Consider the following 21881-nt stretch of genomic DNA (forward strand, 5'->3'; position numbering starts at 1 on the left):
TGAAGTATCCACAGAAAGCAGGGCGTATGAAGTATCCACAGAAAGCATTAAAAAGCGAACACACTTAGACATTGCTTTATTCTTAAAGATATATTTGTTTTTTCTTTTTTCTTTTTACTTTCTCTAACATGGATCATAGGAAACAAAACATATATTTGTAAAATATGTTTTTAAAAACATTTATAATAGATGTTCATTTATGATATATATGTTCATATATGTTTGTTTATTTTTCGTTCCTTCCCTAAGGCCACTCAAAGTAAGCCTACCAAATTGGAAATTGCTTCAGAAACCAGTTCTCTTTGGCAGTTTTTTGTTTTGCTTTGTTTTTAATGAAATGGTCAAAATCTGAAGCAAAATGATATATTAATAAAAGGCCCACTTCCAAACTCTGGTTGGATATATTTTGACTTCAAGTAGTAGCATATGTATAATATAAGCTAAGGTAATACTTTGGTCTCCCAAAAGGTTAATAATGTTAACAGAGACCCCCATATGTACCCTTAGGAAGTTCTGGGTTCTCTAGGTTCCTACAAAATGAAACTTTGTACCAGAGAAACCAGAGCAACCAGCCACAACAGTCAGGACAAGAACAAATCATCTCTCTTGTAGACTAAACCAGCCCCTCTGACTAAATCAGGACAGGACCAATTCTCAAGAGGAAACTACCAATTCCAACTTCAGAGTCCAGCCCAGGGAGCAGCTGGGCACTCAAGGGTAACTGTTGGTTTGGACGTGGGCCTTCCCTACCCCAAGCAGGATCTGAGTTGTAGGGAAGCGCAGGTGCTGGCATCCTCTAGCTACTTGGCACCATCCTTCTGACCATTAGATCATTGGGAGACTATATAGAAAGCTGAATAATAAGCCCATTTGTTAGTTCATGACATAATGATGATAACAATGATCATAACCGTACTGGGATACTTTATTATCTCATTTAGAGCCCTGCAGGGTGGGTACTACTATTATCCCCATTTCACAGATGAGGAAACGAAGGTTTCAGAAATTAAGTGCTCTGCCCAAGGTTACACGGCTCAGAAATGATGGAGTTGACATGTGATGTTGCTTCCAAACTATGAGCTTGTGGTCCTGGGTACCAAATGAGATGGCTGCTGGTACCCCACCCTCTAAGGCAGCTCAGACTGAGCTGTGTAATATTCATGCAAACTAGGCAATGAATATGGTTAAGGCAGCTCTGTGACACAGATCAAATAGGCGGCTGTTTGAATTTAGGCATTTTGGCTTGAGGACATTTTGGCACAAGAACAATTTGGCCTGGCATAATAAACAAATCAATAAACTTCTAGCTTTCTTTCTTTTTTTTTGTTTGAGACAGAGTCTCACTCTGTCGCTCAGGCTGGAGTGCAGAGGTGTGATCTCGGCTCACTGCAACCTCTGCCTCCCGTGTTCAAGTGATTCTCCTGCCTCAGCCTCCTGAGTAGCTGGGACTACAGGTGTGTGCCACCACGTCCTGTTGATTTTTATATTTTTTATTAGAGATGGAGTTTTGCCATGTTGGCCAGGCTGGTCTCAAACTCCTGACCTCAGGAGATCTGCCTGCCTTGGCCTCCCAAAGTGCTAGGGTAAGAGGTGTGAGCCACCGCACGCAGCCCTAGCTTTATATTTTGAAACTGCCAATTCCATTCCTCATCTATCCCAGATGCTGGGGTGAGGACTGAGGAGTTAGGGATGTTTATCTGACATGCATATTATGTAATATTAAACACTGAGCCATTTTGGCAGCCTTAAAATGTACCCCCACCCTCACTGTCAAGCATCAAAAGTAGCTGTGTCAAATCAGCTGTATTAAACAACCATGTTAAAATGTGCTGTTTCTGTCACATCTGATTTCCCAAAGGATGACAACATTGATAGAGCTAAGCAGGTGAGGCTTCATCTCTGAACTCTTTGGAGACTATGGAAAAATCTGGTTTATGGATTTAGAGCCCCAAACACGCCCAGCTAGTGCCTTTGATTTCTCTCCTTTCAATTTGCTTTCTCACTCTAACTTACTAACCTGCTGTGATCGTCACCACCTCTCCTCTGTTTACCTCCATTGAATCATTCCTGATAGAGCTATTTGGTGTAGAGCCCAGAGCTTTTTTTCTCTTATTGACAGTAAAGAGCTAAGGCTATATACAGCAGGTACTTCTCATCTTTTACAGCAGTGATTCTCAACTGGGGGCAATCTTACCCCCTTCTTGCCCCTACCCCCCTGGGACAGTTGGCAGTATCTGGGGACATTTTGGGTTGTCATAACTGGGGGCAGGGTGCTACTGGCTCTAGTTGATAGAATCTAGGAATCCTGCTAAATGTCCTGCAATTCCACAAAAAAGAATTATCCAGCCCGAAATGTCAGTTGTGCTTGAAGTTGAGAAACCTTGATTTTGAGGCATGCTATGGTATTTTAAAAGCCTGGACAGGCTGGGTGCATTGGCTCACTCCTGTAATCCCAGCACTTTGGGAGGCTGAGGCGAGAGGATTGCTTGAGCCCAGGAGTTTGAGACCAACCTGAACAACACAGCAAGACCACATCTTAAAAAAAAATTAGCCAGGCATGGTGGCATGCTCCCATAGTCCCAGCTACTTGGGTGGCTGAGGTTGGAGGATCACTTGAGCCTGGGAGGTCGAGGCTGCAGTGAACCGTGATCGCACCACTGAACTCCAGCCTGGGCAATAGGAGGCCTTGTCTAAAAAAAAAAAAAAAAAAAAAAAAAATGTCTAGACAAACCAGCAGGACCTCCCATCTTCGGGGAATTGGAACTGTCTGGTAGATGTATGAACCTTCTCACGAATTTATTTGAATTAGTCATGAAAAGAACTAACATCCTAAAACAATGAATACAGGCAAATTCTCCATGTAAGGAGAAACTCTACCGGCAGAACTTATATTTTTATAAGAATGCAAAAGATATATTAAGAAGCCAGAGAAGGTAAAAATAGATAAGGTAAGCTTTTATGAGTAATGAACAGCCTGGTCTTATGAAAGAAAGAAAATGTAACAGAAGTTTTAGCTAGAAACGTCAGAATTAATGAGTAAAGGAGGCACGGCAGCAATATCTGTTCAGATATTGGTCACATATATGGTCACCAATACTGGTCGCAAGTCATCTTCCAGTATTTGACTTATTCATGGGGATTTAGGTACTGTCACAAGACAGCCACATTGTGGGAACTAATTAACAAACCTGAAAAGCAAAAAATAGGAAGGTTTAAAAGTGTTGGCCAGGTGCGGTGGCTCACACCTGTAATCCCAGCACTTTGGGAGGCTGAAGTGGACAGATCACTTGAGGTCAGGAGTTCGAGACTAGCCTGGCCAACATGGTGAAATCCCGTATCCACTACAAATACAAAAATTAGCTGGGCATGGTGGCGGTTGCCTGTAATTCCAGCTACTCAGGAGGCTGAAGCAGAATTGCTAGAACCCAGGAGGCGGAGGTTAGAGTGAGCTGAGATAACACCACTGCCCTCCAGCCTGGGCGAAAAGAGTGAGACTGTCTCAAAAAAAAGTGTTGAACATGTATATTATGACAGATGTAATAAAAACTGCATAGTCTTATCAGCTATTTTAGATACTATTCTCACAGAAATAGCACAGTACTGAAGTCTTTGGACAATAGTTAAGTGAGGATTTAAAATGTTGAAATTTTTATGTCTTCGTCAATCCCATTATGAAACACCAAATCTTAAAAAAAGATAGTTGTTCCAATGTTTGCTCTATAATAAATAAATTTGGATTAATAAACTTTCTCTTTTATAAGGGAACCACATTTTGATCCACTAGTCATATATGTATTAATAGTTACTCACTTTGCTTAGCCAAAATGCCATTAAAGGATAAAACCACTTTCAAAAATAAACACTAGCTTGAGAAATACTATATTGAGATATACATACCATTCCCGCTTGCGTGCACTGAGCAATCATTATTCACTAGCAGTGTGGTGGAGTTAGTGGAGTTACTGTTTGACTGTAAGGAATTTGAAGAGCTGGACACTCCTTGGTTTACAGTCTGCTTCTTTAAACCATTAGTAGCAGTTTTACTCCAGTCTACAGCAGAATAAGCATTACAGAAAAACAGGGCAGTATGTTGAAGCTCAAACGCAAGAGACAGATCACAGTGTAATAAGTCCTAAGCACCTGAGTCCTCACTTCAGGATCTTATGGAGAAGTCACCTTCCACCAGTTGGCGTGATAACATGTATTTTCATTTGGATTATTTACATTTATCCTTCAAATGACTATGTGTTTAAAAGTAACCTATAATCTCCTAGAACTAAAGGCCAAGCTAATTTGATTATGTCTACAAATATCCATAGAATTAGGTAGTAATTCAGAGCCTCACACTGTCCTAACAAGAACACAAATAGTCTGTGTTGTAATGACTCATTGTTCTTCAATCCCTGAAAATGACTGAACTACATGCACTGCCATTTTCTGAATACAGACTGCCGTGTCCCCTAGATACTGCAAAGGCGGGTATTCATGCAAAAGGAATACAGCTTTTCAAACAGCACTTTATTTTTCTCATTTTCTTTAAAAAAATGAGCTATGTGCTTTACTACCCAACCGGGCATAAGTGAAAATAACTTCAAAATAACCAAATGTATGTTACAACCAAATGTATGCTAAAGCTTATATCCCAAGTCTGGCTTACTAACAAATAAAGCAGCTGACAAGCAGGACCTGTGGAGAAAGGACTGAGTTGAGATTTTTTTAATTACCAAGGTAAATACTAAAAATTACTTTTGGAAATGAAAAGCATGATCAATAGAAAATTCTAAAAATTTCATTGTTGCCTCATTCAAGAGGCAGGCAACCCAATAAATTTATTACTCAAAAAATTCCCAGATATGAATAATTATTTTTTAATTCACTAGATTTTTTTTCTCCCTAATGTTTACAATATTTTCTGTTGAGCAGATTCCAGATTTGCTAGAATTCACTGCTTTCTAGATTGGATTTGCTTTAGATCTTAATTTATACAATATTTTCCTTGAGATTTCAGAGGAAGAGAAAAAGTAAGGTAAATCTTTACCAGAATTTTCAGCCAGCCGCAGCTTTCCACAACAAAGATACCGCCTCCATTGCTTCCTGACATTTTCTTTTGCCACACAATAAAAGATGAATATGAAAAATCCTAAGGAGGGAAAAACAAAAACCACAATGAATTCCAAGCTATTAGCTGAATGTCATAAGCTCACTTTGCACAAAAAATATTAATAAATTTTTTGGTAGCTGTGGGCAACGTGAAATTTTACTAATTGGATAAAAAGTCCAGAGTCCTAGGAAAGCTTGCTGTCAAAAGGCATCGGGGAATACCTTTCGAAAATCTTTGTGAGATTAAGATATTTATATGATAAAAGGAATCCTAACCTTACATTTCTACAATTAAATTCACTGTCTCCTCCCACCTCGTCCTCGGCCTTCCCTATCTTGGAATTACAAGCCATCTACTCAGGATCCCAGCTTGGACCTAGGCTCCCGCCTCTCCCTCCCTCCTAATTTAGAATCCGTTTCCAAGATCTGTCGAATGCTATTTCCTCCACACATCTTTCCCTTCCCTCTCTCCTCCTCTCCAGCCCACTGCCCTGTCCTTTGCTTGGATCTCTCTCCCCGACTCAAACCCAGTCAGTACAGGGATGCACTCACCTACCTGCCTGCCTCCTCTGACCTGCTCCAGGTGCTGGCATGGAGAGCAAGCCAAAGACCTGAATGAGCCCTGGGGCTCCACCCCTCACCCACCCGGGTGCCCAGTGAAGGCAGGCCAGGGCTCCCCACCCAGCCCCATTGCTGCCACTCCCCAAGGCTTTTGCCAATAAATATTTGCTGAATGAATGGATGAATTCTGGGTTCTCTGCTTTCTACTTAAAAATCCCCAATCTATTCACTTTAAACCTTCATTAAAAAATACCAGGGGCCAGGCATGGTGTAATCCCAGCACTTTGGGAAGCTGAGGTGGCAGGATCACTTGAACCTGGGAGACAGAGGTTGCAGGGAGCCAAGATTGTGCCACTGCACTCCAGCCTGGGTGATAGAGCGAGACTCTGTCTCAAAAAATAAACAAACAAAACAGTTTTGCTTCTAGTAGGGTACCTGGCCCACCGTCAAGATCCATGTCTGAACATTACACAGCTTCACTCATTTGCCACCCTGGGTGTCCACCCTTGGTTGCATTAGGAGACAAACAGCATATATAAGAGAGGCCAAAATCAGAACCTATATATACATTTAACCACCCCAAAAGCCCTGTGCATTAGGGTTAGTTTCCTTGTATAGATGAAGCAATACATTCATTCCTTTTATCCATTCATATTCTAATGAGATAATCTGGGGAAATGAAGAAAAAGGCAGATTCAATTTCCGCATTAAACATGTGAGGGTGGGTACCTTGCTTTCATGTCAATGATGAAAATGAGGGTGACGTGGGCATACATTTTTTTCTTTTAAAGTGTCTATTAGTATACCATGGTTGGAAAATAAAACTTCTTAAGATCCTTAAAAAGAATTTGCACATGTTTTTTTGTTTTGTATGTAATACCATGCAGCATAACACCTGGATAAACCAATTGAAGAACTGCTATAAGTAAACATTAATAACCATATATAACTAAACAAGCATCTCTGCTGGCTTCTTCCAAATTAAAATAAGAACCAACAACCAAATTTGGCATTTGAATTTAACCTCAGGCTTGGATTTCTTCGAAAACCAAGAAGATGATCTATTATTGCCTGATAGAACTATAGAAGGACAACATGGGAGCAAAAGCAACAGGAAAGATGCAAATGAGCCAATGAGAAGGCAACTAAACAGCTTCTCCAAAAGAGGACTGGAGTAGAAGGAAACCAAGGGACAGTGAATTATTGTTATTGTAATGTAAACCTATTAGCCTGCTGGGCTTTTAATGTCATAGCACTTCCATTAAAAATTAACAGCGGACATGGCTTTCATAACACTGCTCTAAAAGAATTAGTAATTTTCTAAAGAGTACAACTATCAGGGTTCCAAGATGAATGGGCTTCATTAACCAATGGGAAAGCTGAAGCAGATGGTGACACACAGAGTCTGCTGTCTTTCCCACTGAGTGTCCCAGGGCAGTAACTTCTTGGGATTAGCCTTCAAGTAAGACTGCTGCCTCTCGGGTCTGCCTGTTGCCTTCCCATTTCTCAGTCTCCAAATCTCTGACCTAGGAGGTGAGAGTGGTGAGCCCTCACAGCCACAGTCATGGTATGTGCTATGTGAATACAACATTTAAAAAAACAACCAAGTGAAGGAAGAATAATTGACTTTTTCAAAAAGAGTTCCTGGCAGGTTCCCCTCAGTATGGTCTCTCTAAGGAGATAACGATGAATAAGGAGGAAAAAAAAAAGCACCATTTCTTGAATTTAGCGAGCACCTTTCCTCCAAAGATCTCAAAGCACTCCCTCTCAACGATACACCTGTTTTTAAATGAAAATATCTTAAGCCACTAAATAAGCTACTTTGCATATACAAGCATACCTTATTTTATGGGGTTTCACAGATAGTGCATTTTTTGTTCTTTTTTTACAAATTGAAGGTTGCAGCAGCCGTGCGTCCGGCAAGTCTGTCAACGCCATTTTTCCAACACCATGTACTCACCTTGTGTCTCTGTGTCAGCATTTTTTAGCAATAAAGTATTTTTAAGTTAAGGTATGTACATTTGTTTTAGACATCATACAATTGCACACTTAATAGACTACAGTCTCGCGTTAACATTACTTTTATACGTACTGGAAAACCAAACACTTGTGTGACTCACTTTATTGCAATATTTGCTTTATTGCTGTGGTCTAGAACCAAACCCCAACATCTCCAAGACGTGCCTGTACTCTCTTAGTAACTATATTCTTATATTCAACTGGGATCATTCAGTTTGTATTTAATACTGTAAAGATTACCTTGTAAGGTATTAAAGATGGCAAAAAGATACATGAAGGTCACGTTAACTGGTCCCCAGGCAAAGAAGGCAAAGCCCCAAGTTATTCCCAGTAAAAATGTAAGGCCAGCGATACTCCTGAGGTCTTGAATACTGGTTTTTCGCTGGGCTCCCAGTTGCTTCTTCTTTTTAATTCGACAGAGCTGAACCAGGACCACAATGAACATGCTGACGTTCAGCAAAAATATCACACAGAAATATCCCACCACCGAGATGTAGAACACTGCATTGCTGTTGATCCAGCAGCTGGAGTTGGTGGGGGGAAAACAGGGGAAAACACATTACACTGATGACTTAGAGTTCAAAGAGACACAATGAATCTATTACATTTTGCTGAAACATTTTCTACCAGTACAAGAGAAAAAAAAAATGATAAAACTGCTATTCTCTACAACCATTTATAGCTCCTAGGGAAAAGAATCTAAGAGTTTATGTGAGGACACTTGGTGAGTTAAAGTATTTTAAAAATAGACCTTTTTTTAAAAACATTTAGGATATTGCCCCTGTAAATCCTAGCAACTCTGTTCCACGAGTCTTTATTAATCTAACTGGAATGTCATTTTTATCAGAGGCTAATGAAAATATTTTCAAAATAGCTCCTCCTAATTCATTTTTCTTTTCAGAATAGTTCTTCCAAATTCATCACTTGAAGAGTAACACGGCACTTCCAGCTAGCTTCTCTCATCCATGACTGTGACGGCTGCTGTGAAATATTGCTGGCTTTTATTAGGATGAGAGCAGGAGTCAATATGCTGATTAGATCCTCCATTTTCTTTCTTTCTTGAGACGGAGTCTCGCTTTGTTGCTCAGGCTAGAGTGCAGTGGCGTGATCTTGGCTCACTGCAACCTCTGCCTCCCGGGTTCAAGCAATTCTCCTACCTTAGCTTCCCAAGTAGCTGGGATTACAGACACCCACAACCATGCCTGGCTATTTTGGTTTTTTTTTTTTGTATTTTTAGTAGAGATGGGGTTTCACCATGCTGGCCAGGCTGGTCTTGAACTCCCAATCTCAGGCAATCCACCCACCTCAGCCTCCCAAAGTGCTGGGATTACAGCTGTGAGCCACCGTGCCCGGCCTAGGTCCTCTGTTTTCTAGTTCACTTAGCATTCCGTTAGGGGGCTTTGTACTCACAAGTCATCCGGTGACCCATTGGGGAATTTCCCATAGGATCCAAGCCCATAGTTATCTGGGGATATAGTCAGGATGATGGTCACAACCATAGCTGGTACCCCTGGAAGGTGGGAAACACTGGTCACACATAGTTCTAATAACCAAAGTGGGTGACAAGACTAGAACTCACATCCTATTTACATCTTGTAGCAGAGACTGGCTAGCTGTTCACCAAGTTGGTTTCTTTTCCTCTTTGATACATGACTAGATGCTCCCAGCCTCCCAGGCAACTGGGTGTGTGTGGCCACATGGCTCACTTTGGGCCCATGGAATGTGGGCACAAGTGATTTGCTCCACTTCCAGGCCTGCCCCATAGAAACCTCCTGCGAGACCCTCTACTCTCTCTTTCCCTGCAAACTTAGGGCAACCTGGAGGCAGAGTCTTCACTAGCTTGGATCCCTGAATAACTGCAAGACCAGGGACTCCTCTACCCCTGCCAACTAGACTGCAGGTGAGCGAGAAATAATCTTTTGCTGAGATTTCAAGGCTAATCTGTTACAGCTGCCAGTATTGCCTTTAACTTTTTTCTTTTCTGAGACAGTCTTGCTCTGTCGCTCAGGCTGGAGTGCAGTGGCACAATCTCAGTTCACTGCAACCTCTGCCTCCCAGGTTCAAGCAATTCTTGTGCCTCAGTCTCCCCAGTAGCTGGGATTACAGGTGTGCACCACCACACCCGGCTAATCTTTATATTTTTAGTAGAAACAGGTTTTCACCATGTTGGCTAGGCTGGTCTCGAATTCCTGACCTCAGGTGATCTGCCCACCTCGGCCTCCCAAAGTGCTGGGATTAAAGGCATGAGCCACCACACCAAGCCTTGTGCCTTTAACTTATACATGTCTGGAATGTACATTTAAGAGTCAGAAACTCCTGGAAAATCTTTCATTATGAAATCAGAAGTCCCCAATTTGAGGACTTTGAGACCCAATGAAGGACGGAGGGTTCTGTCCTGGCTGATTCGGGGGCTGGTGACCGCTACTAGGCCGGCTCTCTCCAGAGCCCGTGGGCACTTCCTTCAGGGAAGCTACAATGAGAAGTCTCCCCCAGGTTTAAAGTGGCTTTTGGTGGGGAAAGAATCCTATTTACAGCTGCACACCATCACCTCCCAGCCCCATGCCACCACCCACACTCCGCACGCCGACCAGCAGACGTCCCATCTCAAGGCTCTGGTAAAGAAAAAACAATTCCTTGTCACAGACCAGCCGCAGTGCCTGGTAAAATCTAATCTAACAGTTCGTTTAATGCCTTTGTGCTTGTACCGTCTGGTGACCCTGACATATGATAATTTTCTAAGCGAGACACTTTGTTAAAAATAAAATATTGGGGGTGGGGGAACTTGTACTTAGCAAGGGAATCTGACTTTCAGCCTTCTCTAAAGAAGACAGAATCCACGCCCAGTATCTGGAGCAGTGACTTCTCTTTCTGGGACGAGCAGGGAGAGGATGTTGTTCTTCACAGACATAATGACATGAGATACAAGGCGGGCGGCACGTGTGGTGACGTGTTCGCAATCCTGATGTGTAGGAATATTTAGCCTGAAAATGTAGTCTGGTGGTGGGTGATGGCAGAAGGCCGCAGATAAAGAAGCAGAAAAGCAGGCTCACTGTTCTCTAGCTTTGTGAACTGGGGGGAATCACATCATCACTTGGGAGCCAGTTTCTTTACCTACGTTTGGAATGACTGCCCGGCTCACCTCACTGGTTTATCTTTCATGGGGTCACTTGTGTGCAAATATGTTGAAAAATAGGGGATTATACATACTGTTTTATATTACTTGTGGGTTATCTTTTTTTTTTTTGAAACGGAGTCTCACTGTCGCCCAGGCTGGAGTGCAGTGGCACACACGATTTCAGCTCACTGCAACCTCTGCCTCCTGGGTTCAAGTGATTCTCTGCCTCAGCCTCCCGAGTAGCTGGGATTATAGGCACCTGCCACCACACCCAGCTAATTTTTGTATTTTTAGTAAAGACAGGATTTCACCATCTTGGCCAGGCTGGTCTTGAACTCCTGACCTTGTAATCCACCTGCCTTAGCCTCCCAAAGTACTGGAATTAATTACAGGCATGAGCCACGGCGCCCAGCCTACTTGTGGATTATCTAAAGGACTGTCTAGCAGAAGAGATATCAACTTACTGTTTTCTGCCTGAGAGAGCAAAACCAAGACCACTGGTAAGTGCCACCAGGGAGCCGACAGAACTTAATGGAAAATAAGAACTGTAGAGCTTTAGGAGATGGTTATTGGCTGCCTTGTAAGGTAATGAGCTCTCCAGTAATAGAAGTATTAAAGCAGAAGTTAGATTATCTTTAATCAAGGATAAGTCAGGTGGAGTTAAGGGTTGAGGAGGCTTCTACATTGGGAATTGAATGAAGAAATCTGCAAGATCTTTGGGGAGTCTAAGGCCTTGTGACCTACCACCAATAGGCTGCACAATCGGACATGTCATGCCAGCGTGGCAGTGAAGTTACAATGGGTTTCATATGTACACTCTCTCACTCTGCTCTTCTGAGAATACTGTCATATATGTTTGATATCTGGGAGGCACAAAGTAGAGTGAGGCTGGCCGGGAGCTCAGGGACTGAGAGTTTGGCCTCTTTAGCACCAAGCTAATGTTTTCAATATATTGAGCACCTTCTGTGCCAGCCCCAAATTCTAGTTCCTGGAGATACAAAGAGGATTCATGGTTCAACCTTGAGGAATTTCATATTCATAACAAATCCAGAGGAAATACACAGGTTTCCTGGAAGGAGACTTGATGAAGTTGCCCTTTGGGCAGGGCACATGTAAGAGTATAAGGCTGTCTTAGGACCTTGCTGAATGTGATCTGCTTCATTGTTTCCACCTGCTTACATATCAAAACACTGGAGAAAAACAGAGGAAGTCCCGGCAACATGCAGGCATACTTATACATACCCCAACCGACAATGCAGAATTTAAGGATGTATTTTCGGATGTAAGTATTAAATACTTTGACAAGGGCCAGGTACATATGGAATGCTTCCAGGCCCATCCATGTGAATGAGACCAAGAGAAAATAATGAAGAAATACAGCCACTGAGATGCAGAGGCCTTGCATCTTATACAGCGCAATCCACGAGTCCAGGAGGAAGGCCAGGTTCAGCAGCAGCAGAGCAGCGCACAGCTGGATGAGGATTTTGGAAGGGTAATCCCTCCGGATCTTTCTAAAAGGAAAGGATGAGAACAAAAATTAGCATTCTACTCTGTCAACCACGCCTCCCCCACCACCTTCTTTCTGGTTTAAGATAAGGTCTGGCTCTGTCACCCAGGCTGGAGTACAGTGGCTTGATCTCAGGTTCACTGTAACCTCTGCCTCCCGGGCTCAAGTGATCCTCCTACCTCAGCCTCCTGAGTGGCTGGGACTACAGGCACTCACTACCACACCCTCCTAATTTTTTGTATTTTTTTTGTAGAGACGGGGTTTCGTCATGCTGCGCAGGCTGGTCTCAAATTCCTGGGCTGAAGCAATATTGCTGCCTTGGTCTCCCAACGTGTTGGGATTACAGGGATGAGTTACCACACCCAGCACCAATCCTTATGTAAGCATATCTGTCAGGCTCTTTGAGTTTTAAGCAATTTATTATTTGTTAAACTTCTATATGCATAAATTTCCTCTCTGAGTGTGTGTGTATGGGGGTACGGGGTTTAAAACCAACAACAACAAAGGAAAAATCTAAACAGAATCATCTGTGATAACCATAAGGAGAATTTGTGTATTTCTATGGGACCTTTTACATGCTGACTGTTGACCCATACTTTTAAATAGTTTACAGTAGACTCTACTGAACACCCATCCTATTTCTCCCCAACTACTTCCAGAAGCATTGGTGCTACTTCTCATAAAGGCTGCTATATTCAGATCTTCAAAATTTACCCAGATTCCCATATTATTGTATGTTATTAGGCAAAATGAGATCATGGAAAGAAGAGTTTAAAGTATAGCTAAATGTGATAGCATAGAAAAAGCCAGCTAATTGATGGCATGTTCATGTTTATGTGTGCAAAATTAGATCTGGTGAAGTCATTCTGAGTAATGGCTGGCCTTATGGTTATTTAGTCTCACTATTAATATTTCCAAAGGCCCATTAGAAGATCTGTAGTCACAGCTAGACTCTAACTTTGGCACTGAAAAGAAATTTTTACATTTCCTGATCAGTGTCCAAAATTGAAATCCAAGAACCTACATATTGTTTCATTTAGTTAATGCAATAAAAATGCCTATGTCCTTTTCCTTTAGAATTTGTTGGAATTACCCCCAAAAAATGACTAAAGGGACCTGTCTGGTAAGCCAAGAAGGAAAGGTTGTTATTTAGAATGGCGTTCTTGCTGCAGCGTTACATGCACTGTATCTATTTTTTTCAGTAAATCTTTTATGCCCTTATTTCTCTCCATCCCCACACCCATTAATGTATTTAATCTTTTGTGTTTGCTCGGTATAATTTAGAAATTTAATTTATTAAACATAGTTCTTATGCTGTACATTGTGCTGTGGTCTATTTCAGATTGTAAGTCCCTGGGTTTCGGGGTCTGCATCCCTCTTTCGTATTGCTTTTCTGTTTTGTTTTGTTTTGAGATGGAGTCTTGCTCTGTTCCCCAGGCTGGAGTGCAGTGGCGTGATCTCGGCTCAGTGCAACCTCTGCCTCCTGGGTTCAAGCGATTCTCCTGCCTCAGCCTCCTGAGTAGCTGGGATTTACATGTGCCCGCCACCATGCTGAGCTAATTTTTGTATTTTTAGTAGAGACAGGGTTTCCCTGTGTTGGGCAGGCTGGTCTCAAACTCCTGACCTCGTGATCCACCTGCCTCGGCCTCCCAAAGTGCTGGGATCACAAGCGTGAGCTACCGCACCTGGCCGCATCCCTCTTTCCATTTCACAGGTACCAGGCATCATTCTGGGGTATAAAGATGATTATGACACAACCCCGGCCTTCAGTGAGACCACAGACTAGTAGGAGGACACAAGTATATAAATCAAAAAGTCTCATAAAGTTGATACACAGGTGCTCCACTAGCTGGGTGTACGGGGTAAGGCAGGCTGAGGAAAGGGCTTAGTTAATAAATGTGGGCAATGGAGAGGAGCACTGAGTCCTAAATTCAAATTTCCACTTGTGGATACTCACTCAAAAGCTATGTAGGTTACAAGAGTAACTGACAGAAAAATGGATGAAAGCCCACAACCAATATATGTAATAAACGTCAGCGCCATCGTTTGAGCAGGCAGCACAGATGTCCTAGATAGGTCCTGGAAAATGAAATATTGTTTTTAATAATCAAATATTTTAAAATAAATTCAAGACTTATGATTTACCAAATATTCTAGGGACCCATTCATAGTCTACTCAACAAACCTATGAGGTAGGCACAATTATTACTATCAGGTAAAGATAAAGAAACTGAGACACAGAGAGGTTAAGTAACTTGCTCAAGGACACACAGAAAGTAGAGAAGCAAAAATTCAAATTCAGGCCTGGCACACTCCAAAGCCCACGTACTTGATCACTGCATTATAGTACAATGGAACTGGACTGACAGGCTAAAGACTGTGATTTAGCTCCTGCCTCTTACATTTCTTAGTTCTATGATCTAACAAATGAGTCTTAGTTCTGATTTTAATAAAATGACAGTAGCAACTCCCCATTCTACCTATCTTGCAGGACTGTTGGGATAATTAAATAAGAGCATTTACATCAAAGTGTTTTATAAAAATCTTCAAGTGCATTGCAAACTATTTTTATTACCCATCCTAATCTAAATTCTAGTTATCTTAATTATTTAAAAGAGAAAAATGTAAAAAGAGAATGTGAAAAATACTTGTCTTTCATGTTCAAGTATTTTTCTTCAGGTGCATTTGCTTATTAGAAGAGGAGTCTCTCTCTCTCTCTTTTTTTTTTTTTTGAGATGGCATCTCGCTCTGTTGCCCAGGGTGGAATACAATGGCATTATCTTAGCTCACTGCAACCTCTCAGGGTCAACTGATTCTCCTGCCTCGGCCTCCCGAGTAGCTGGGAATACAGGTGCACACCACCACTGCCTGACTAATTCTGTGTTTTTGGTAGAGATGGGGTTTTACCATGTTGGCCAGGCTGGTCTCGAACTCCTGCCCTCAAGTGATCCACCCACCTCGGCCTCCCAAACTGCTGGGGTTATAGGCATGAGGTGATCTCATTGGTGTATAAATCAGCCACAATATCATATCTGCTGATCTGTCAAGGTTATCCATCCACCAGATTAGACATTGTAGTGTGAGGCCCACCTACCCTTCAGACCCAGAATTTAAGGCTACGTGGCACGGGCATATTACCAGTAGAACGCCGAAGCTTGTTAGATGGCTACAGGTACAGATGGTTTCATTCAATCTCCTGTCTTTAACAGAGCAGCCATCGTCTGACCAGCCTCCTCTGCCACCTGTTGGTATTGAGAAGAGTATCTGTCCTATAAGCGAGGCCATTGCACCAGTGACTCCACAACCTCCCAGTTTACCCACTCAAGAGTTTGAAAAGGTTATGACTGGAACTTACCATTTCTTCCCAAGTCCCAAAATACACATCTCACTGTTAACTCATCCTGTGGTAGAAAGATAAATCACAGATAATTAACTTACTGAACTAAAAAAAAAAAACTGAAAGGCATTTGAAAAAATAACTGTGGTATTTTTAATTTCAGCATCTTAGGCTTAATTTTTGGAGAGTTCTTATTTTATAAGACCTCTAGAAGCAAATGAGTCCTAAATAGACCAGCACTTCTTAAACTCATCAATCGTGCATAGGAGTCGCTTTGGGGCCTTGTGAAAACGGACATGCGGACTCAGTGGGTCTGAGTTGGGGCCTGAGACTCTGCATTTCTAGCGGACTCCCAGGTGATGCTGATGCTGGGGATCTGTGGACCACACTGTGAGTACCGAGGTTGTAGATGATGCTTAGCGTGAACTGAGCTGAAAATCAGACCTGCAGCCACAGACCCACACATAGTGGTAGCTGATATTTCACAGTTGCTAAGAGCTTGCTTTTGCACTGATTCTTCCTGGAAATTAGGTGGTCAATTTTTTTTCAGACAAGGTCTTACTTTGTCACTCAGGGTGGAATGCAGTGGCCCACACACAGCTCACTACCGCCTTGACCTCCCAGGCTCAAGTGATCCTCCCGCCTCAGCCCCCCAAGTCGCTGGAACTACAGGAGCCTGCCGCCATGCCCAACTAATTTTTGTATCTTTTGGAGAGATAGGGTTTTGCCATGTTGCCCAGGCTGGTCTCGAACTCCTGAGCTCAGACAATCCACCCGTCTCAGCCTCTCAGTGTTGGGATGACAGCGTGAACCACTGCACCCAGCCTGGTCAATTATTAAGTGTGTTAAAACCCAATGGAGAAACGTGATTCTAGTCTTAATGCACTACTCCAACTGAGCTGAAGGTTCTTTCTGCCGGATCTGCCTTTTGCAGGTCATGCCTTACAGGCGTAGTTTGTATAAGGTCTTCCTGGTCATTGAACAGACGGCACTGGCCTCTCCCCACCTGGCTCGGGTTGATGTGCTTTAATGTGACTGTCACGTTTCTTGTCAAGTTCCTGATGGTCAGGTTTGCAACACTCGATGATATGACGTAGCTGATCAGAGAGAGGTTCTCCAGGGAAGGATCCTGGCACACCAAGATGGCAAGCGTAAATGAGATAGTGTCAGAGTTTTAGAACTAGAAGGAACACTAAGGATATTCAGTCCACACTGTTTATTTTCCAACATAGGTCAGAAATCGAGGGGCAGGGAGGAAAGTGACTTTCTCAAGGGATCACAATGAGAGAAACAGAGCTTGTTCTGTTTCTCACCTAAATTGCACAGACTGACACAACAGGGTTTTGTGCTCTTTAAAGGGAACATAGCATTAAGCCATTTAAGCAGTGTGTCCCCAAGCAAGTCACTTAACCTCTCTCTGCACTTCCATGGCGTCATCTGTAAAATGGGATAATAATAGTTCCTTCCTCTCAGCGTTGTTGAGAGGATTAGGGTTAACATTTGGAACTGCTTAGATAGTGCTCAGCAACTGGTAGATATAAATACTACATAACTGTCACTTACTGTTACTTATCATCACCAGTATCATTAGGCTGTGTTTAAAAATGAATCGCAGCATTTCAGCAATACATTTGACTTACAGAAGCCTTAAGGATATTCGAGCACTAAAAGAAATGAAATGCCCCCATCTCCAAATAAAACCCAAGCCAAAAGCAGTGAACAGCAGTTTTACCTGAAACAAGGCAGGTGTTTCAAAAAAATTGAACAGAACCCTGGAAGCTAGCTCCATGTCATTAGCTGGTAAATTACTCATCAGTGATGAAGGAAGAGTAATTTTGCCAATACTGTCCTCAGGAGCTTGGGTTTCCAGAGAAACCTGAAAATCAAGTGGAAAATAAGATTAAATGTCTGGAGCTAGTACAATGAGATGGAAAACACATCCATTAGGTTGGTGCAAAAGTAACTACAGTAGTTGCGTCCTTTTTAAAAAAAGTAAAATCACAATTACTTTTGCACCAACCTAATAATTAAGACGCAGGGTCCTATGAGGACCTGATCCATGGCATCTCTATGTAAAATAGCTTCTACTTCTATTCCAGGGTTGCTACTAAATAAAGGAAGTGTAGGCCAGGCGCGGTGGCTCACGCCTGTAATCCCAACACTTTGGGGGGTCGAGTCAGGAGGATCACCTGAGGTCAGGAGTTTGAGATCAGCCTGGCCAACATGGCAAAACTCCGTCTCTACTAAAAATACAAAAATTAGCCAGGCATGTTGGCAGGTGCCTGTAATCCTAGCTACTAGGGAGGCTGAGGCAAGGGAATCACCTGAACCCAGGAGGCAGAGGTTGCAGTAACCCGAGACCGCACCACTGCACCCCAGCCTGGGCAACAGAGCGTGCTTCCATCTCAAAAAAAAAAAAAAAAAAAAAAAAAAAGAAAAAAGAAAGAAAGAAAGAAAGAAAGGAAATGTAATAAGGAGGAGGAGGAGGCCTCCAAGAAGGAAAGGAAACATTTTAAGGATGCATAGAAATAACTGAAAAGTGTAAGATGACCGTGGACCCTGGGAGGCTGTAGCAGCAAACACACCAAGTTATTCACCAGTTAGGGTAAGCCCTCACAGAACCACATGCACTGCACTTGTAAAGGAAAGACTATGAAAATTAAAAAGCAAGACTTGGGTTCCTTGGGTGTTTGCAGCCCCCAATCCCTCTAAACAGGTGGATAGAAAACACTAGAAACAGAAATGATATTCAGCACCACTATATACAGCAGTGTAGCTCTAAGACTTGTTATAATATTGAAATGTGATAAGTAGCTGACGCCCCTGTCTACTCTCCCAACTGCCTAGAACCCTCTGCTGGACACCACCCATGCCAGCTTACAAAATTCAGCTGCTAAAGGGTGAACGCAGGGTGTAACAGGGACCTCCAACATCCTGCTCCAGCCAAGACCAACTTTTTTTTTTTTTGAGACAGAATATTACCCTGTTGCCCAGGCTGGAGTGCAGTGGTGCAACTTGGCTCACTGCAACCTCTGCCTCCTGAGTTCAAGCAATTCTCCTGCCTCAGTCTCCTGAGTGTCTGGGATGACAGGTGCATGCCACCACGCCTGGCTAATTTTTGTATTTTTAGTAGAGATGGGGTTTTACCATGTTGCCCAGGCTGTTCTTGAACTCCTTACCTCCAGTGATCCGCATGCCCTGGCCTCCCAAAGTGCTGAGATTACAGGCATGAGCCACTGCGCCCAGCCAACATCTTTTTTGATTCTGTGTTGCCTCACTGTTCTAGATGCCAAATATTTTGAATATCACCCCTGACTATAAGCAGTAACTGCCTCAATCGTGAAATACAATGGGAACTACAATCACATACAAGATAATTTTTTTCTGCCATCAATTACAATGTACCTGAAGATTTGCAGGGTCTTGGGCTGCAAAGGTAGTCGTGTTGAAATTACTGGCATTCACTCTGATCACGGCCAGTGCCAAAGAAGGGGAGGTCAGACTTACGGTCTTGTTTGAAAAGTTCAGCTGTAGGCCAATGTCATCCACTACTTTCAGCAATCTGTAAAGAAAGGTTGGCAGTTTATTTTTCTGTTTGTTTTTGCTTTTTTTGAGACAGAGTCCCATTCTGTCTCCCAGGCTGGAGTACAGTGGTGCCATCTCGGCTCACTGCAACCTCCACATCCCGGGTTCAAGCGATTCTCCTGCCTCAGCCTCCTGAGTAGCTGGGACTACAGGCGCACATCACCATGCCTGGCTAATTTTCGTTTTTTTAAATAGAGACGGGGGTTTCACCATGTTAGCCAGACTGGTCTCGAACCCCTGACCTGAAGCGATTCGCCCACCTCGGCCTCCCAAAATGTTGGGATTACAGGCGTGAGCCACCGCGCCCGGCCTCAAGGTTGGCAGTGAAGATTTGGCAGTCCCACTCTGTCTCCTCATTCTAAGCAGAATATAGAGTAGCAACCTGAGAAACCATGTTGAACCTGGTACTTGGGAGAAAAAGACTTGGGGATATTAATCATGTGAGCAGCATCTTTATCTACGGAGGGTCCCCTCTCACCACCACTCCAGTTTGCTAAGTCGTACCTTTGAGCCAGAGGGGCCAGCATGGCAGGCGGGGAATGAAGGAGTTTGCTGACTTGGTTTATCATTTCTCCTGCGAGGTTAGGCTCCAAGCTGCCCAAGGACAGAGCCTTCTCCATCTGTGACACTTGGTTCTCAAGATCAGAAATACTGCTGGTGTTGACGATGTCTATATCAAAGAGCCAAATCGTGTTATGAACACACAGTGGAAAGCTCACTAATGAAGATAAACGTACATAGACCAACTATGTGATATGGCCAACTCACTCCTGGGTATTAGCCCTAGATAAATGAAAACATACGTCTTACGAAGACTTGTTCATGAATGTTTATAGTACCCTTTTTTCATAATAGTCCCAAACTAGAAACAACCCAAATGCCCATCAACTGGACAGCAGGTCAACAATCTGTGGTACCTCCATACAGTGAAATATTATTCAGCAATAAAAAGGAACTAACTAAATACATACAATGGTATGGGTGGATCTGCAATTTTCCAATACATGATGCTAAGTGAAAGAAGCCAAACTCAAAAGGCCACATACTAAGTGACTCTCTTCATATGATATTCTAGAAAAATCCAAAAAACTGTAGGGAAACAAAACAGATCAGCGGTGTCCAGGGACTGAAGTTGATTGGGGTAGGTTTTGACTTCAACGGGACACAAGGGAACTTTGGGAGTAGTGGGAAACTTATCTATCTTGATTATGATGGTGGTTACGTGACTGTGGGTGTTTCCAACTGCACAGAACTGCAAAAATTTGATTTATCCATAAAATTGGATACATTTTACTGTATGTAAATTATACTTCAATAAATGTAACCAAAAATATAAAGCACATCAGTGTATTTAATATATAGTCATATAAGCAACAAGTATATTTGTATTTAATTTGTATCATGTGTACAGGATTTTATGTGGATTGCTAGAAGCTCTTTTGTGGAAAAGAGAATATCATGGGCTGGGCACAGTGGCTCACGCCTGTAATCCCAGCACTTTGGGAGGCCGAGGCAGGTGGATCACCTGAAGTCAGGAGTTCAAGACCAGCCTGGCCAATATGGTGAAACCCTGTTTCTACTAAAAATATTTAAAAAATTAGCCGGGTGTGGTGGCATGCACTTGTTGTCCCAGCTACTCCAGAGGCTGAGGCACGAGAATCACTTGAACCCGGGAGGTGGAGGTTGTGGTGAGCCAAAATTGCACCACTGCACTCTAGCTTGGGTGACAGAGTGAGAGTCCGTCTCAAAAACAAACAAACAGAAAACCCAGAATATTATGAAATCCACAGCTGGCCTATCACCTGTAAGTCTGATTTTTAATCGTGTTTTTAATTGGAAAACAATGATACAAACCTGTCTTTAACAGCAGATAGCTCTTAATTTCACCACTTAACACCCTATTTCTTATTTTGCCTATTCCCGTCGAATCTTTAGGCATGTGTATTTACTCTGTTTCAAACATGGTGTGCAAACTATTTGTTGCTGGGCTATTTTCACCTCATATCAAGACTTGAAAAAGGCCCACAAGTTTCCGTATATTTCTGTTTCTGTTTTAACGACTTACACGGTCGCATAGCAGGCATTGTGTTGCAGTAGCATATCTTATTTAATCATTCCTTTCTTATGGGACCATTAAGTTTATTCTAATTTTTAGCTCCTGGGTAACACCTCAACCTGTATCTTTTATGTATCGTCACTTTGCTTCTTGTCACCACAGGACAGCACAGGCACCAGATACCACCTTGATAGTGTTTTATGCAGCCTGTTAGGCTGAGTCTAAGGGTCGCTGGAATGAGCTTTGGGAAGGTGGCCATCTTAGGCCCAGGCTAACAAACTTCAATTTTACTTTATTCTTCATCAGCCATTGGATCTTCCTTTGACTACAGCCCCAGTGATTTTCTAATTTGGCCAAAAATATTTATATTTATAAAAAACTGTTGGCTGGGCACAGTGGTTCACACCTGTAATTCCAACACTTTGGGAGGCTGAGGTAGGAGGATTGCTTGAGCCCAGGAGTTTAAAACTAGCCTAGGTAACATAGCAAGACCCCAAATCTACCAAAAAAAAAAGGAAGGAAGGAAGGAAGGAAGGAAGGAAGGAAGGAAGGAAGGAAGGAAGGAAGGAGGGAGGGAGGGAGGGAGGGAGGGAGGGAGGGA

General features: G+C 42.7%; 1 protein-coding gene across 6 annotated transcripts in view; it reads right to left on the reverse strand.

Moving 5' to 3' along the window:
• The window catches only part of ADGRG2 (adhesion G protein-coupled receptor G2), a 102027-nt gene that overhangs the window by 1848 nt on the left and 78298 nt on the right, over window positions 1-21881 (reverse strand). For all 6 annotated transcript variants that reach the window (XM_032286042.1, XM_032286040.1, XM_032286041.1 and 3 more), the window contains 12 exons: window positions 19729-19894; window positions 19045-19201; window positions 17372-17515; window positions 16646-16768; window positions 15658-15703; window positions 15441-15544; window positions 14260-14381; window positions 12038-12306; window positions 9091-9190; window positions 7921-8204; window positions 5039-5140; window positions 3898-4050 (listed from right to left, as the gene is read on the reverse strand). In XM_032286042.1, coding sequence (XP_032141933.1) covers window positions 3898-4050; window positions 5039-5140; window positions 7921-8204; window positions 9091-9190; window positions 12038-12306; window positions 14260-14381; window positions 15441-15544; window positions 15658-15703; window positions 16646-16768; window positions 17372-17515; window positions 19045-19201; window positions 19729-19894 — 1770 coding nt within the window. The remainder of the gene's footprint in view (window positions 1-3897; window positions 4051-5038; window positions 5141-7920; window positions 8205-9090; window positions 9191-12037; window positions 12307-14259; window positions 14382-15440; window positions 15545-15657; window positions 15704-16645; window positions 16769-17371; window positions 17516-19044; window positions 19202-19728; window positions 19895-21881) is intronic.

Source organism: Sapajus apella, unplaced genomic scaffold (genome assembly GCF_009761245.1).
Source record: "Sapajus apella isolate SASKATOON/1434 unplaced genomic scaffold, GSC_monkey_1.0 scaffold17, whole genome shotgun sequence".
NCBI classification, from domain to species: domain Eukaryota; kingdom Metazoa; phylum Chordata; class Mammalia; order Primates; family Cebidae; genus Sapajus; species Sapajus apella.